At 57.8% G+C, this 17368-nt stretch overlaps 1 protein-coding gene across 6 annotated transcripts in view; it reads right to left on the bottom strand.

Annotated features, from left to right (window-relative positions):
* Positions 1-6849: 6849 nt before the first annotated feature.
* The window catches only part of PACSIN2 (protein kinase C and casein kinase substrate in neurons 2), a 99059-nt gene continuing 88540 nt past the window's right edge, over positions 6850-17368 (bottom strand). For 4 of the 6 annotated variants that reach the window (XM_084878148.1, XM_084878147.1, XM_084878146.1 and 1 more), the window contains 6 exons: positions 16397-16572; positions 14527-14647; positions 12205-12323; positions 10259-10381; positions 9639-9835; positions 6850-8515 (listed from right to left, as the gene is read on the bottom strand). In XM_084878148.1, the coding sequence (XP_084734274.1) occupies positions 8403-8515; positions 9639-9835; positions 10259-10381; positions 12205-12323; positions 14527-14647; positions 16397-16572 (849 nt within the window). In that variant the 3' untranslated portion in view covers positions 6850-8402. The remainder of the gene's footprint in view (positions 8516-9638; positions 9836-10258; positions 10382-12204; positions 12324-14526; positions 14648-16396; positions 16573-17368) is intronic. The other 2 variants (XM_084878151.1, XM_084878150.1) reach the window with 1 other exon arrangement.

The following is a 17368-nucleotide window of genomic DNA, read 5'->3' on the forward strand; positions in this document are numbered from 1 at the left end:
CTGGCCTGGGGGAGGGTGGGGTTCGCGCCCAGGCGCACGGCCTTCGGAACCCCCGCCTTTCCGGCGGGCGGACTGTTGCTTTCTTGGCCAAGGCCTTCTCACTTCGCCCCGTGAGTGCGGCAGCGCCAGTCCCTCCCAGCGGCAAAGGGGGAAACGTGAGGGGAAAGGGCCCGCCATTGCCGACGCCCGGTCTCTGTCAGTCCCTCACTTGAATGCCGTGCGGGGGACGCTCCTCACACGGACATGGATTTTCTAAGGTGTCGGTTTAGGACCGGGGTCAGGGAGAGAAGTTCTGATGGGGCAGAATGGAGGAGAACAGCATGGTCCCGGCCTCTCCCGGGCCGCTCCCGCCCTCCGGCTGACAGACCGCGAGAACGGCCTGAACGTGGACGAAGTCGCCTCTTTCACACCCGGGAATGTCGCCGCGGGCGGCTGCGCAGGGAAAGAACAGGTTTGGGAGTCAAATGCAATGCCGCCTCCCTGGCCCGAGGCCTGGGCGCCTCTGCTCCGGAGCCGCTCCCTTCTCTGCTCCGGGGCCAGAGCTGAGCAGCAGGAGGGCGGCTCCGGGGAGAGCCTGGCCTCCGGCTTCTCCTCTTGGGCTGGGATCGCGCCCTCCCCGCCTGTCAGACACCCTGGGGCCGCTGGGGACTGGCCAGGAGCAGGGGGGCCCTCCCCACGAAGGGGCGCCATCACCTCTGGAACAGACAGCTGTGGCTATTGGAACGTTCTTTAGATTGAATCCAAATAGGTACCCCTGTGTTCTGTGTCTGTCCGTACTGGTTTGGCTTTAAACAGAACACCTGGCATATTCCTGAGACACAGTCATGTCCTTTCTGTTGGGCACGATGGTCCCACTTAGTTTGGAGCTGAAATCTTACCAAGTTATGTGTCAGATTAGGGCGCGGTGTGTTCACTCAGCTCTCCCACAGGGTCCCTGAGAAGGAAGATAGTACAGGGAAGGGTAGCAGTGTAGGCAGGCAGAAGCGAAGGGACAGATGCTATTATTGTCCTTTAGCTCATCTGCTTAAGTGTTCTTCGGAGAACTTATTCCCCCCGACACTATAATTTGTAAATAAATCTGCCTCCCTTCCGCTGAATGTAGATTTCATGAGCTCAGATCTGTTTGGTCCACACCCCTAACCCCAGCTTCTAGAACGATGCCAGGCATGTAGTATGCATTCAGTGAAGACTTTTCATGTGGGCTTAGAATGTATAAATGCAGAGGTCGTCAATCATGCCAACATCATAAGGAGAAAAGGCTGGATAATCTACAAAATCACACCTTCTCCTGAGCCCCTCAGAGAGCTGAGGTTGCAAAGCAACCAAGCAAACAATTCCAAGAAAGACAAGACTCTCCAAAAGGATGGAGCTTAAGAACCCACTCACCTTCGGCAGAGCTCGGAGAAAGAAGTGGGCGCAAGGAAATCACCTAAAATTTTAAGGAATTCTTAAAGGCCACATGTGAGCTAGCGTGTCAGTTTGGAGTCGTCGGGGGCCTCAGATACAAAGGGACTTGCATTCACTCACAAGCTTTTTTCCATAAACCTCCACCAGAATTCTTTCTTCACGAGAAGATGGAGACAGAAAGTGGAGAAAAACCCTGTGGGGCAGGCATGCCGCCCTCGGGGGAAGGCACAAACCCCCACCCACTTGCTTTCTCTCCTGAAAAGCAAACTCTCCCTCAGGGTACCGGCAAAGATCCATTTCTGCCAGGAAAGGAAGAGAACGAACTCCAGTAATACCAAGTCCACTAGCGGATAGGAAATCCTCTAGCTTTAAAAGGGTAAACAGAATGTCATGGCTGCAGGGGGAAGGCTAGAAGGAAATCCCTCTGTTGCTGGGAGCAGGGAGGGCGGGGTTTTGTTGGGAGGGAAGGTCAGGAACACTTGGGCTCAGATTCTAATTCATACCGAACAGGTTTGCTGCCACTGGAGGAGAGAGGAAAGTCCCAATCACGATAATCACAGGCACCACCCAGGTTTGCTGTCACCAGGAGGAGGGCGGGAATGTCATCAGGAGGCCTTAGACTGAAGCTGACCCAGGTCAACAGAGAACCTCCACCGACACGTCCATGAGCCTGGCGCTAAGCAGCAGCAGCAGGCTACCACGAAGGAAGGACAGGCACGGCGGTAGACAACTCTGGTACCCCAGCCCTCACGCTAAGCACAAGGTTACCCCAGCCCATCGCTAACGCAGCTTTAACACTAAGGTGCGCTGGAGATAAAGAGCAATGGCAAAACCAGGCTTGACTGCTACCTAGGTTGACTCAATCCCTAACCAATGAGCTGACAGAAGCGTGCCCATTTTCAAGGGTGACTGCTGTTAACTTCAGTCTGTTCCTCTGCGGTAGGGGGATGATGGGGCAGTTGTGTGTCTTGACTGTGGTAGCGGTTACACAGCTGTCTGCATTAAAACTTGTAGCACTGTACATGCAATGGAGTGCCCTTTGCTGAGTGTGAATTACACCTTCAAAGCTGAGAAAAGAAGTGGGAAGGAAGCAAATGCTCAGCGTCCTTAGGGTCAGGAGAAAATGCTTGCGATGAAATGTCAGGAGAAGCAGGATACCAAACTGCAGTTACAACATGACCATATTTTTAAAACACAATTAATGACAATGGCAACAAAACGTCTGCCCGTGGGTATGAATAGAAAAAAAAGACAAGAAAAGCTGCAGTCCCCCAGAATGTCAGCAGTGTTACCCCTGGAAGCAGCATCGTGGGTGACTAAAGTTTTTCTGAATACTTTTGCTTGGTTTCTAAACACTCATCTGAATTTTTGTTTCTTTTACAATCGAGGGCCCTGGCTATTTTTTTCTTCTTTGAATTATGGAGCCATTTATTAAAGGCCGGCGGCACACGAGGGGCTGAAGCTCCAAAGCTTGCAGCCCCCACAGCTTGTCTCATCTGGCTTACATGGCAGAACATCACAAAGGTATCAATTACATCTTTGGGGGCCTGGCTATCTTGACTGAAGTGGCCAATGAGCAGCACAGTTTGCTTGCAGTCCTTGTCGCTTTGACCGAATGCCACTGGGCTCCAGGCTTTTTGCCTTCCTGCCTCTTGGCTGGGCACTCAGGTTTCTGGGACTGTGGTCATGGCATCAGATGCCAAACTGTATCCTTCGCTCATCGGAGGTTGGCCCCTTGGCAGCGGGCATTAGTTATTTGCTTAAAAGGAGTGATGCTCTCTCTGTAGTTCCTATGTCCATCTGCTCCTTCAGCTCTCCCTTCATTTCCCAGCCCTTTCCACAAAGAATTTGAAGAAGCTCAAACAAATATACCATCAATATATGATGTTTGACTTAAAATTTTTCAACTTTCTGACTTCAAGATGGTGCGAAAGTAATAGGTACTCAGTAGAAACCAGCCGGACTAAGCTGTAATGGTCAGTAGATTAGGTGTATGAAATGCATTTTCTTTAACTTCTATGTAACGTTTTTCTTTTACATTCCATATTTTTTTTTATTAGTTTCAGGTGTACAGCATAATGGTTAGACAATCATATAATCTATATATACAAAAGCCTAAGTGTCTGTCCTACCATTCAACTCCCATTGGTAGCTATGATGGGCAATGACCACCAGGGGGCAGACACTCAATGCAGGAGCTGCTGAGCTGCAGTGACTTGGTACCAGAGAGGAGGGAGCCTGGTTCCTGGGTGCATCACCCAAGAACTGCCCTCTCACAATCCGGGACCCCTTAGGGAATGTGAGAGCTGGTTTTGGCCTGATCCCTGCAGGCCAGGCCAAGGGACCTCACTGTTGCATGCCTCTAGTTTACAATAAATGCATTTTTTACTTAGGATATTTTCAACTTGCGATGGGTTTATCAGGATGTAAACCCATCATAAGTCAAGGAGCATATGTAATCTGAGTTTCATTGATTGGTCCGAAATTGATCTCATTTTTTCTTCTTAGTTTGGGCTGGAGAGACAAGATTGCTAGTCAGTGGGGGAGACAGACATACCAGCAGCTGCAAGAGGCAGGGAGAGTGTGTGATGAGGCGCCAGAGCACGGAGGAAGTCTCAGGTCAGGCAGCTCCCGCCCTGGTTGGCACCCCTTAAAAGAGCACCACGGGGGGCAGGCACCTCCTTGTCCTCTGAGGCCTGTGCCCTCTTCATCCAACAGCACAGCCTAGTGGGCCGGCCCTGCACTGCACTGCCTGACTCTGAATCTAGACTGGCAAGTTATCCAACTTGCTCAGCTTCCTTGTCTAAAAAATAATAGCCCTGACCTGTATGTTCAGTGGTTAAAGCATCACCCCAGGCACCAGAAGGGTCAAGGGTTTGATTCCTGGTCAAGGGTACGTACCTGGGTTACCTGGGTTGCAGATTCCATCCTCAGCCCCGATCAGAGTGCCTGTGGGAGGCAACCAATTGATGTGTCTCTCACAGTGATGTTTCTCTCTCCCCATCCCTCTTCCCTCCCTCCCACTTTCTCCAAAAATTAAATGGGGGGAAAGTATCCTTGGATAGGGATTAACAACAAAAATGGGAATAATAATATTTACCTAGTTCATGGGACTGCTGTGGTGAGGACTGAACAAGTTAATAAATGTTAGTTTAGAACAGGGCCTGCCACCACGTGAAATATGAATGCTTACTACTATTCCCATTTTATAGATGAGCAAACCCAGGCTTAGAGAAATTAAGTATGCTCAAGGTCACACAGCTACTTAAGGGCACACAGTTGGAACCAAGTTTAAGTGAAGGAAATATGACCTCACAGTCCATGCTCTTAATTATTGACTTCATCTTTATGCCTTGTAAGACTGTCATTAAGTTTCAGTGAAGAAACAAAATGTTTTGTCAGATTTTGGTATGGAAAACCCAGCCTTCTTACATATCAATAGTTTCGTACATGGCTGCATCCCTGGCTTGTAGGAAGCATTCATGCGCAGGTACTGGTTGAGGAAGTTGTGGTGTCTCCACCTGGGTCTGCACACTTTGGTTATCATCAGCCTGAGCTGGGATGGCGTTGGGGTTGAGGCGACCTTCATAACAAGCACTTTTATACCCTTGACCTCAGGGGGAGGCAGGAGTCATTTTCCAGACGATGAAACAAGGTCAGGGAGTTGAAGGGACTTGCCTGGGTACAGGCATCTCATCAATGACACAAGGTGCCCCTGATGCTGGTGGGACACCTCTCTGTAGCTGCCCGCTAACTCCCCCTGGTCATCTGAACAAATCCAGGAGCACGTAGGTGGCTGGCATTTTGGCACCTCTGACTTGCTATTTGGATCAGTGGTTTTCCAAGTGTGGTCCTGACTCAGCATCTCCTGGGACTTGTTAGATTTGCAAACTCTGGGCCCCACTGCAACTAGTGACTCAGAGACTCGGGGGTTCAGCCTAGCAAGCGGGGTTGTAACAGGCCCTCCAGGTGTGAGAGCCAGTGCTTCAGACAGCAGCCCCTGAGGTTGGGAGCCGGGCACCAGAGCTCAAACCCCCACCGCCCAGGCTGCGGTGAGGCCTGAGGCAGGTCGCTCAGACCCTCTGGTTTGTTTGCTGGTAATTCCTGGAGGGCCAGCCATGATCCAGGGGGAGAGAGGAAGTGGCCCAGGCTGCGGCTGTAGGGAGGGAAGGGCTGAGTGGGAGAGGACTTGACGTGGTGGCCCTGTATGGAGGGTGGCCCAGGGTGGCTGTAGGGAGGGGAATGGGGTATCACTCACAACCACACTAATGTTACCACCTCCCGAGTTCCTGTGGCCTTTCCCTCCTTACTCTACCTCTCCCCCCACCTCCCGGGAAGGCAGGCCCCACTCTTTCCTGGGGAAACTGAGGCCCAGAGGGGGGATTCAGGGCCAGGACAGGAGTGGGCAGGTGGGCCGTGAGGGCCCTTCCTTGCAGGGGCTCTGGGAACAACAGGAGCCTGAGAAGAGGGCCTCGCTGAGCGGAGGTGGTTCTGTCCAGCTTTTGAGGGTCCCTCCGCTCGCCCCCTGGCTCTTTATCAGTCAGCGGAGGACCGGGAAGGGCCGCCCTGAAGAACCTGCAGATGGGGGTTTGAGTTAGTGCCGTCGGGACGGTGGGGATTCACTGAGCTGGAGTTCCCGGACCTGTGTCTTCTCCCTCTCCCCACGGGCTGGCGTACAGGGCACAGTGCTCACAGTGTCCCAGCCTGCTCTGGGCCCTCCCTGCAGCCTGCCCTCCGTCTTTCCGAGGCAGCGGGCAGTTCTAGGGGCTCCTACTCCTCTCAGAAGTGGAGAGCAGGAGCCCCGTCACCATCAGACCAGCGACGAGGTGGCAGAGATCCAGCATGAGCTGGGCACTGACTGCAGCGGCAGCTGCTACCTCACTCCTGGCTCCGAGCGCCCGGTGCCCCGGTGGGCGCTTTCCGGGCGGCTTCACCAGGTTTGCTGATTGTGGCTACGGCAGCCGTCTCATCTGTCTCATCTCACTCAGGCCGTTCTCCTGCCCCGTGAGTGTGGAGGGTCTGAGGGGATGTAACTTGGGGTGCACTCTGCTGGCCTCCTCTGATGAGTCTGCCCTTGGAGCCTCTTCCGTGCCGTGCCAAAGGGAAATGGGGAAACTCACCCACGCCCAGGCGTTGGGAGGGGCACGCTCTGTGCAGAAGGTGCACGAGCAGACAGGGCCCAGCGCAAAGTAGGTGCTCCAGGCGTGGACTCTGGTCTGGCCCACAGGGGAAGCCCAGGCCACACTGGGGCAGGTTTGGGGAAAGAGAAAGCCCAGGGGCGCAGGCCTCAGATCCCACTGCCTCGGAGGTAGCAGGGGCAGTGGGGCGGGGACGGCCCTTGGGCAGCAGCCTGCGTGGCTCTCACCCGGCCCCAAAGCTGTAAGTGCCACAGACACGCGCGTGCTAATGTGAGCATGAGGCACACGCACAGAGACATCACACTCACGAGATCAATGGTTTATTGATTCTTTTCCCTAAAATACTATACATTTAAAGAAACTTCTGAACCGAAAAGACGTGACAATTTTTGGTAATCTGTAGCAAAGGAATGAGGATTTCTGCTGGTAAGTCTTCAAGATAAACACGTACACACATCCACTTCCAAACAAGACAGTTGCGCTCACTGGAACATGAGTAAATGCATAGCTTATATGGCGGCAGCCATTTCTCCGTCTGATACACAAAATAAAAGCTTTCCCCCCCTCCCCACCTGATTACAGTGTGGCGTCTTGCCGCGGCACGTCTGCTCCCTGATGACCGAGGACACTCCGAGGAGACCCTGGCGCTATGGGTGAGCCCCAGCTGTGGGCTCCGGAGGGACACGGGGGCGGGAACCCGCACTGCTGCGGCCGGAGCTTACAGTGCTGCCCCGGAGGGACGCAGGCGAGTGAGCAGCGGACTGCAGCTGGCCTGTGGCACGTATGTCCCTCTGGCAGTGTCCACTCAGGGGCCCGAGGCCCTGGCCCGCATCCGAGCCTGGAGGAGGCCCGCCCAGCCCACCAGCCAGGCCTGGGCCTGAAGGCCACGGTCTAAAGCAGTTTACAAATTAAATCCACTGTCAAGAGCCTTTAAAATCTCATGGAAACAGTAGACAAGCTCTTTAGATTCTCTGAATATCAAATAAAATATATAGATACACCAGGACAAGACTGCCCAACGTAAAGTGTTTTGTCTTGGTCTACAGGTGCCTGTGTCTGAAAAGCGAGTCTTTTCAGGTTCGCCTTCCACATCACTGACAGATTACTCATTTGCAAGAGTCAAGCTTTCAGCACGAAGAGAGTGGAGATAGTTTTTAAATATGGAGCCTCGGGGAGCACTAGTTATTCCTGACACCCATGCTCGCGGGAGGAACCCAGCCACACGCACGCCCACCTCTACCGTGGTCTCCTGCCTCATGCCCTGTCTGAATGGACCCGGGGCCCGGGCAGTGATGGGCAAGTAACAGCACAACACGGAAGCAGGATGCACTTCTCATGCCTGGTATATGGCAATCTGTGCTTAACTTACGCCTAAGTGAATGGATGAACAGGTACCACAAAGTATAGCTGTACACGGCCTAAGTAAAGACCTCAGAAAATGGCATTTTGTTCACTTAAGCTGCAGGTGAGAAGCGCATCGGAGAAAGAAGTCGGTGGAACAAGAATCGGGGTAACCCACCAGACGCGGAGGCGGCGGAAAGACAGGCCGGGAATATTGAGATCCATGAGAGCCACATGCACACTGAGCAGGGAGCGGGCGGCAAGGGCGGATGTCGTGTACTGTCTTCTGGTGTCAGATCCCTCCATCGGCACTGTGGAAAGGCTGCCAAGTCCCAGGTGAAATGACCGGCTCGTCTGTCTTCAAGAGACACCATGAAGCCAAAGCAATGGAACCATCATCTTCTGCAGGAAAGGGAGTGGATGCCACGGCCGGCTGGAGCTGCCGGAGTGCTGCCCAGGCCGAAGGCTAACGGAGCTCCTGGGACCGCCCCCTCCGCCGGCCAGCCCACCGGGCTGTCACTGGATCACTTCGACGTAATTCGCCGGGTACAGGCCGACCTGCCCATTGTCCAAGCGCCCCTTGCACCAGCCCTGCTCATCTTCGTCCTCTATCTTGGTCAGCTCATCCCCTGCAGGGCAAGACGGAGGGCCTTGGTGAGCAGCACGTGACACCCTGACCACCGGTCAGTCTCCCTCACATCTTAGCCCCCACTCTGGGCCCAACTCACATGTGGAATCTAATTAACAAAACAGACTGATGAATGGAGTGGGCCCAGAGACGTGGGAGCATGGGTCAGAGTGTGGAATCCGGAGGGAAGGTGCGGGAGGGCGGGTGGGGGGTAATCACCAAAGCCCTTGTATGCGTAGATGCATAACCCACGGATTCAGACAGTGGGGTGGTGAGACTTGGCTGGGGGTGGTGGGGCTGGAGGGAGCCGATAGGCGGGAAAAGCGGACATATGTAATACTTTCAACAATAAAGATTTTTAAAAACAATGAAAATAAAAGAGAGAAGAAAAAAGTCACAGGCCAGAAAATGCACGCAGGGCCCTGAGGTCAGGATGCAGGCTGTGCCATAAAACCGAGGTTTTGGCTCCTTGCAGCAGAGCTGTGTTGGTGATAAACGTGGACACAGCAAGGCTACAGGGAGAGTGTGAGAGGTGCCACCCCTAAGGTGGGCCTCTGCTGCCCAGGGCACACCAAAAGCCACCCGGGTCCGGGCAAGGCGGCACCGCCAGTGGGCCCATGGAGAACGGCTTTTCCTCAGGGGACCTGCAGGCTGGTGCGCAAGGTGTTTGGGGCCAGGTGGTCCTGGCGACCAGCATCTCCTGCGCTGGTGCCCTGTGGTGCCAGGCCTCGCCCAGCGAGAGGCACCATTCTAGGCAAAGGCACAGACACCTCACTACCTGCTAAGCTCTGGCATTGTAAAGAAAAAAAATTTATATATATATATATATATATATATATATATATATATATATATATATACACACACACACACACACACACACACACATGTGATTGGCTGCCTCCTAAACGCCCCTACTGGGGATCAAGCCCGCAACCCAAGCATCTGACCAGGAATCCAACTGTGACCTCTCGGGTTCATAGATCATGCTCAACCACTGGGCCGGGCAAGCATCCGCTACTCTTGAAGTGGGGGACCCAACACTGAACCAGCGGGATGAGCGGCCCTGCAGTGAAACAGCCCCCCAGGGGGCAGCGTTCTCCCAGGGCCCGGGGGCCACCTACCAGCCTTGAAGCTCAGCTCGTCGTGCTCCTGCCCCTCGTAGTCGTAAAGGGCCCGGACCCGCACCTCCGAGCCCGAGGCGGTGTCCTCCTCAAACGGATTGGAGTCCCCATTGGCGTCCGTGGAGGAGAACGGGTTGTTGGACTCGTCGTCGGACCAGTCGGTGGGGTAGCTCTGCGTCTTGTCGTAGCTGCTCACGCTGCAAGAAAGGGGGCGCCAGGGCCCTGAGCACGGGGCTGCCAGGGGCGGGAGGCCCTGCTGGGCCGGGGACTCCTCCGCAGGAGCACGGCCCCTCGGCATCACCGCACGGCAGGCCACCTGCCGGACCGCACCAGCTCCTGGCAGAGGCAGGGCCGGCGGCTCCTGCGCGCCACCCCGCGGCCCGTCTTCCTGTGCAGAGGCTTGGACCAGGTTAATGGGGGACAGAGGAAAGCAACACAGGCTGTTAACGGTGCCCCCCGCCCTGCGGAATGGAAAAGCCAGAGACCGTCCAGCTGGCAGCCGGCCGCCGCCTGCGGGCCTCATGCTGCTGTCGGTGCCAAGGGGCCGAGACTCTGGACAGAGAGAAGAGAAAGACAGAGCGAGCGAGGTGAAGACCAGAGGGAAACGTCTGTTCACCAACTTTTTGGCCTTAATGTCCTCCTTCTCACTGACGGTGCTCCCCGTGTCGTCCTCGTCCTCGAAGGGGTTGTAGCTGGACAGTGACTGCGCTGACCGTGAGGGGACGCTCGGGACACTAAGGTCGCTATGGGGAGAGAGAGAGCTTTCAGGGGACCCCAGCTGGGCAGCCCCTGCGGTCCTGGGTGCTCCCAGCTGCAGGGTCACAGGGTCAGGGCTAAAGGCACAGTCAGATGGGAGGAATATGTTGTATGAGCAGAAAGTTGTTTCAGCAAAATACGTGGCGATACTTTGGCTGTAAACACACTAAGTGTCTTAGAAGACAGACTTGCATTTCCATCCGGGCATCAGAGCTCCGGGGGGAGGACATGGGGATTCTATCCAGTCCTCCCCATCCTGTGAGCTGGCCGGCAGACGGCTGGGGCTCAGCCTGGGGGCCCAGAGCTCTGTGGACCCCACGATGCAGCGCACCCCTCCTCTGGCTGCTAAGCGTCTTCTGGGCCTGGAGTCCCAAACGCAGTCCGGGAGCCACTGAACAGCCCTGTCTAGGCAGGAAGGACCCCTTTTGTGCTGCAGAGAGCAAACCCGTCTGTCCAACTATGTCAACTGCCTACTGTCCCGCCTGGAGGACCAGAGAAACCAGACCCAAGCCTGGCCTGAGGGCTGGCAGCCAGAGCCATGGGCTGCAGGGCTGCAGTGCTGAGTGCAGGACAGATGGTAGAGAAGAGAGGCCCGAGAGTCTGCACCCTGAGTAACTCTGCGCTGCCGGCCAGACACCAAGCCCAGGGCAGGCTCCGGGGCCAGCACCACCTCACCACGTCCAGGCTGCATGAGCAGACACTCTGAGCTCCGGGTGGACGGCTCAGAGACGGAGAGGGGTGGGGGAGAAATGCTTCAAATGCCACTGGAGTGACCCATGATCTTACCGACTTCAGGCCTGGTGAAGGGCACCGGACGGCAGCCCACTGGGGCCACAAGTCTGAGAGCCCAGGCCCTCCTCCCTCCTCGGCACCTTCCTCTGACTTTGAGAGGGGACTGGTCCTGGGCGGCTGACCCAGGCACTCCCCGGGGTGGTAGTCATCCTCCCCACCCCACCCATCACACAGGGGCAGCACGACCTGGGACGGTGCTTTCTGCTCCGCTCACTTAGCCACGCCCACCGGCAGATGTGACAAAGCAGCTGGAAGCGGACAGCCATGTCTGCCTGGCGGGGGGGGGGGGGGGGGGGGGGGCGGGTAGCTTTGGGTGGGGCTTCGGTATCTGGGGCTACAGAAAGGCCCGGAACCTGTGCTGGCCCTTCCTCGGAAGCCACGGTCATGCGTGACACTTCTCTCGGCATGATGGAGGCCTCGGCCAGCCGGGCTCGGCTCCCAGGGAGGGCCGCCCGCAGCTAGCTCTGCGAGGGACGGAGCTTATCTGATGGGCACCCTGGGTGAGGACAGGCCTTGTCGACATGCACTATCCACGAGGGCCTAGTGACCTCAGGGCCAGTCTCCTCTCCGAACAATGAGAAATAACCACGGCTCTCAGCAAAGGTGGTTTCAGAAAGGGGACACCTGACAACCCCGTGCCCCTGCCCCTCCCCACCCCTTCCCAGCATCCACATACAGCCTGGGGGAAGTGCAAACTGGCCAGGACACCAAAGCAGCCCGGAGGAAATGGTCAGTGACCTCCACCTGCCCATGTGCGCCACTGGGGACCATGTTACCAGCACCGGATCAGCGTCTCCCTTCACTCAGGCCCAGAGCGTGTGTGGCATGTGTTCTCTGGATAGTTCTGCAGCTCCAGCCGGGACAGAGGGTCCTCCCAGGATGCTCCGAGGCCTCGCTCACAGCGCTCACATGCCCATGGGGGACCCTGTGAAGCCCACTGGGGACACGCCCAGGTGTCCAGGCTGCGGGCGGTGTCCTGGCCCAGCAGAGGGCCCAGGATGGAGGTGCCCACACCCACCTGCTGGGCTTCTGCAGAGCCTGGTCGCCCGTCTGGTTGATGCCGGTCAGGGTGACGCCGTCAGTGGGCTTCTTCTTCTCTCTCCGGCTGAGGGTGCGATTCATGTCTGCAGACCACTCCTGTTCCCCGGCACCGGAGGAGAGAGTCAGAGTTCACTGGGAGGCCACACCAGTCTAAAGCCTGGCCGGGGCTTGGCCTCAGAGCGGACTGTGCCCTGAACTGGCCCTGAGCGAGTCTGCGATGGGAAACAAGGCCCTGGGGGCAAATCCCATCGGGGCCGGGGCCCTGCACCACCGAAGGGCAGGTAAGCTAAGGGACCACTCAAGGCTCCAAGGAGGGCACCCTGCCCGGCGCTGCCTCTTCCTGTGCAGGCACGCCTCTCGAAGGTCCGCTCTGCCCGGCAAGCGGCCAGCTCTACCAGGTCCCGGGTGCACCGGAGCGGGAGGGGGAGGGCTGTACAGGATTCCCAGACACGCACGTGCACATGGCTGACGCCCGGCACTTGGTGCCATCTTGTCCCCGCTGTGCTCACTGCGCTTACAGGACCTTAAGGCTCACTGCCTTCTTACAATCCAAGTCTAACAACTGCTCAGACGAGGAAACCGAGACCCAGAGAGAAAACGTTACTTTCCACAGAGTTGGGGGAGCTCAGGCCAGCCACCTGTCTATCACTTCCCAGGTGAAATGACGTGGTGACCTCAGCGGGAGCCGAGTGCCCTCGGGGACCTCTGGAATGGGAATCTGTCCTGCCCGGTGGCTGCGGCCCCTGTGCTCAAGCCCAGCCTGACGGACAGGAAGGGTCGCTGTAGACCCACACAGACCCCAGGAGCTGCACACACCAGGGTTTGGGATTCAATAAGTTAGCCATAAATAGTAACTTACTTCATCCTTGTGGCATGGAAAACAAAACAGATCATTTCATTAGAGAAAGACAAGCATGATCCGCCCATGTGGGCCCTGGCCCGGACCCCCCGAGAGGGCCACCCAGGGGCTCCCGCCCAGACTCCCAGCCCAGGAGACAGCCTTCAAATCTTCCTTGCCAGGCCATTCTGCCGCTTGGGTACTGCCTACCGACAGGCCACCGAGGAGAAGGGGCAGGATGGGGACGGGCTGTGTGCACAAGACACGTCTTCACCCGCTTCTTCCCACTGAGTCAGGGGTAGGAGGGGGCTGGCGCCTTCTCCTCCTCCAGGTCCACTTCCACTGGAAGGGCCCGGGCCTGCGGCAGGCACAGCCTGCGCTCGGCTTCCTGTTGGGAATGTCCCACAAACGGGGCGGCGGGGCGCTCAGTGCAGGGCCCACGCTGTCATCTGAAGCAGCTTCCTGAGAGGCCCCGGAGAACTCAGGCACACATGGAGGCCTAGCAACTGCAGCTAAGATGGGGCCAAGCGGCTTCTGTGTGGTCGGCCCACGGCCAAAACCCAGTCTGGCCCAGGTCCCTGAGGAGACACCGAGGAGACAGCTACTGTCCGCACATGTTAGACATGGGGAAACTGAGTCACAACAGGGCAAATGACTTGCTCATCACCCTTCAGCTGGTGAGCGGTGAGGCGGGACCGCACTGCACCTGGGCTCTGGCTGCACTGAATCGGGGGAAGCCGCTCGGCCTGAGTCCAAGGCAGAGTCGCTTCCAACATCCTCCATGGAGAGGCCCTGCTCCACCGCGAGGAGGGAGATCCCCGCCCTCGGAGAGCAGGGAGCAGGACCAGTGCCCTCGGCTTCTCTGCTGCCATCCAGCGGGGCAGGCGGGCGGGGGTCTGGCGGCCCAATCCTAGGGCAGAGCTGAGATCCCCGGGCATTTTGCAGGTAAGGACACTGGGAGGCTCAGACCCATGGAAATGGCACCAGAGGAGAGCTAACCCTGAACCCAAGCGACTGTCTGAGACAAGACAGCGTGAAGGGGAAGAAGAGCTGCACTGAGCCCCGCTCCCCTCAGCTGGCCCGGAGGAGCTGAGCTGGGGCCGGGCCCGCAGGCTGTGTGCACTGGCCGCCCCTCCCGGACATCCAGGGGGCAGGGAACTGGGGGTCGGGGGCCTGCATGCCTGCGGCTCCTGGGACTCGCCCTGAGGAAGTGCCAGTGGTCAGCAGGTGACCACAGCTCCTCCCGGGAAAGGACATGGCTGCACCTTCCCTAGAGACTCAGCCTTCAGGATGCCGGGGCCCACAAATTAGACAGCGGCTTGTCTTCGAGCGTCGCCGGGGAAACAGCTCTCGCGAGCAGGGCAAAGGCCGACGTGGAGTTGGAACGAGAGACAGTGCGTGACTCGACCCGTGGGCGGGGCCCTGGCCGGGCCACGGGGTCCCGGGTGAGCCTCCTCCTACCTCAAACTGCGGCCAGTTCATGGACATGCCGGGCCCGTGGTTGGCTCTGAACCACCGCAGGTCCTCGACGGCGTCGGCAGCTTTGAGGCTCTGCTCCAGTTCCCGGTAAATGTTTTTGTAGCTGAATCAGAGAGAAGCGTGACTCTTGGACGGCAGGGGCGGCCACACTCACCCAGCCCGGTGCTGCCACACGGCACCTGGTGTGCAGCCACCACAGCCGGCTGCACACGGACCGGGACTCCCGCCCCGGCTCGGCCGGCGGTCCTCTGGCCTCAGCGGCACAGGTGACCACCAATGGGTGCAGCCATAGCTCTGGCTTCTAACCAGCCCGCTTTCAGTCACCAGGGCAACGTGGCTTTGTCTGTAACAGTAATACAGAAAACACCGCATCTGGCCACACAGGCCACCAGTGCGGTGTCCGCCTAACCAGCTCCAGAGCCCAGTGTCGGGAACGTTCCTCCTCCTCCTCCCTTCAGAGGTGGGGCGCCTCCTGCTGGACAGCTCGCAGCAGCTCTTTCCGAAGAAGCTGACCACGTGGAACAGGAGCATGTGTCCCTGTGGGTCCTTGTGTTTTTCACTCCACCTTTGTGGCCGAAGTCATTTACCCTCCCAGTCCTCAGCTCCTCCTCCGTCTATTCCTGTCCTAACCCCAGCACCTCAGTGCTACCTTCCCGGACACGGGGTCTCTCCAGAGGAAATCAGAGTTAGGCCGTTAGGGTGGGCCCTGATCTATGGGCATCTTTTTATAAAAAGAGGGGTTTGGACACAGACTCGGAGAGGGAGGATGGCCATGTGACTGAGGTGAGGGTCTGGGCCTGGGAAGGCGAGGGCTGACAGCAGACGCCACAGCTGGCCCCGCAGGAAGACTCCGCCAGGCTGCTGAGGAGTGTGCCCTGCCCACACAGGCTGCAGACTGCAGCTCCGGGAGGGAGGGAAGCACCAGTTGTGATTTTGTCACAGCAGCCCTCACACACTACCACCCCATCTACTGGCCAGAGGGCTTGGAGGGCTGAGCAAGGCCAGACTGCGACCGAGGACAAGCACTCCCGTGGGGGACAATTCCACAGAGAGAGAGAGGAGCCCAGCCCGGCCCCAGCCAGCTGGTGGCCTCAGGCAGTGACTGAGCCTCACCCAGCCTCAGGCCCCTCACTAGTAAGACAATGCCACCCACTTTACAGACTGCCGTAAGATGAATTAAATGGTGGCAGGGACTGTTGCCTTTGCTTTACCAGAAGGAGACACAGGGGATGTAATTTCCCGGTAACAAGCCTGCTCTGTGGCTGGCAGGAGTCTATGTCCAGGGTTGCCCAGACCTCTGCCCTGAACCAAGGCATCATGGGACCAGAGACAGAGAAGAGCAGAAAAAGCTTCCCAGGCTCCCAGCACAACTCAGATCTGAGTCTCCGAGGGTCTGTGCTGCCCGGGCCCGGGACCACTGAGAAGTCTAGGACTGAGCTGGCGGCCAGCTAGTTTGGACAGAGAGGACTTATAAGGGGCCGCAAGGTCAGACGTCATGGGGGCAGGGCATGCCAGCCCGGAAATGCTGTACTGGCACCAGGTGACTTCAAACCCACCAACGTAGCCAGTCCGAGCTGCAGCCGGCCCGAGCATGGACCCAGCGCTGCACACAGAGCTGGCAGAGCAGCCGCTGGCGCGCGGAACGGGGCCGGGGGCTCAGGCCAGTGACCAGCTGCTGCGAGCAGTGGCGACGGCTCAGCAGAGGGGCTCGCCCTGGGCAGGGGAACTTCACCACCGCGAGAAGAGCTGGCCAGCACTGCACCCCGAATCCGGAGACCAGTGACCGAGCCTTGCTCAGAAGCACCTTCCGCTGCCCGCCCCGGGACACGTCTGTGCCGGGAAGGACACCTACCTGGACACGGTGGACAGGTCTAGGTGCTTCTGGACCTCGAGCAGAACTTCCCGGAAGAAGCGCAGGCGCTTCTCCTCGAACTGCTGGCACTGCTCGAACACCTGCTCCATGTTCTCCATGTACTGCGGGGTGCTCTGGTCCAGCTCCTTCAGGGACTTCTCGTACTTCTCCTTGGTCTGCAAGACGACGCAGACCCCACGGAGGAAGGTCACCGCCCAGAGAGGGCCAGCCAGGCTCCGTGCCATGGCCCTCGGGCCTGCCCCTTTCCCCACTTCTGAATTACTCACTAAGTGGCAGTATTACACCAGCCGCCGTGGGGACTTTTATAAGGAATAGCACAGTGAGGAGCTGTGACCTGCATCTCAGAAGCACCCCGATCTCTTTCCTTTGCACCAGTAGCAGCCTCTCTCCCCCAGAGCAAAGCGGACAGGGCTGGAAGCTGGAGGCAGGCCCAGGCCCAGCCCACTTCCTGGGAACTGTTCAGTCACCGGTGCTGGCTCGTGTTTAAGTCCCGGGACCCAGACCTCCCAGGCAGAAGGCCGCCTGCATCTGGGATCCCTCAAAAACATCCTGTTTGATCTTCTCCCTAATCCACTGCAGGGGAGGGAGGGGGACCGTTCACAGTGAAGACACAGATGGCCGGAAGCCACACTACCTGCTCCGTCTCAGTCTCTTCCTGACAGAGAGCACCTGTCCCACCACCGGGCTCCTGCCGCTCTGCCCAGCCCGCTCTGGGACCCTCACGCTGAGGCTGCAGAAGAACCCTCCGGCTCCAGGCCCTCGGCTCCCTGCGGCCAGCGCCCAGCCCCCACCCGCCATGGGACTCGCTTCCACCTTAGAGCAATCGCTCTGAACCGCCGGGTCCGCCACCTCTGCCCTCCCTTCTTGCAGAGGTTCCGTCTGCAGCATCGCAAACGCCTTACTTTGCCTGACCCTCAAGGGCACTGGCAATGTGGTCCTCAAAACCTCCCG

This window comes from Pipistrellus hanaki (genome assembly GCF_964339955.1).
Source record: "Pipistrellus hanaki genome assembly, chromosome: 3".
Taxonomy (NCBI): Eukaryota; Metazoa; Chordata; class Mammalia; order Chiroptera; family Vespertilionidae; genus Pipistrellus; species Pipistrellus hanaki.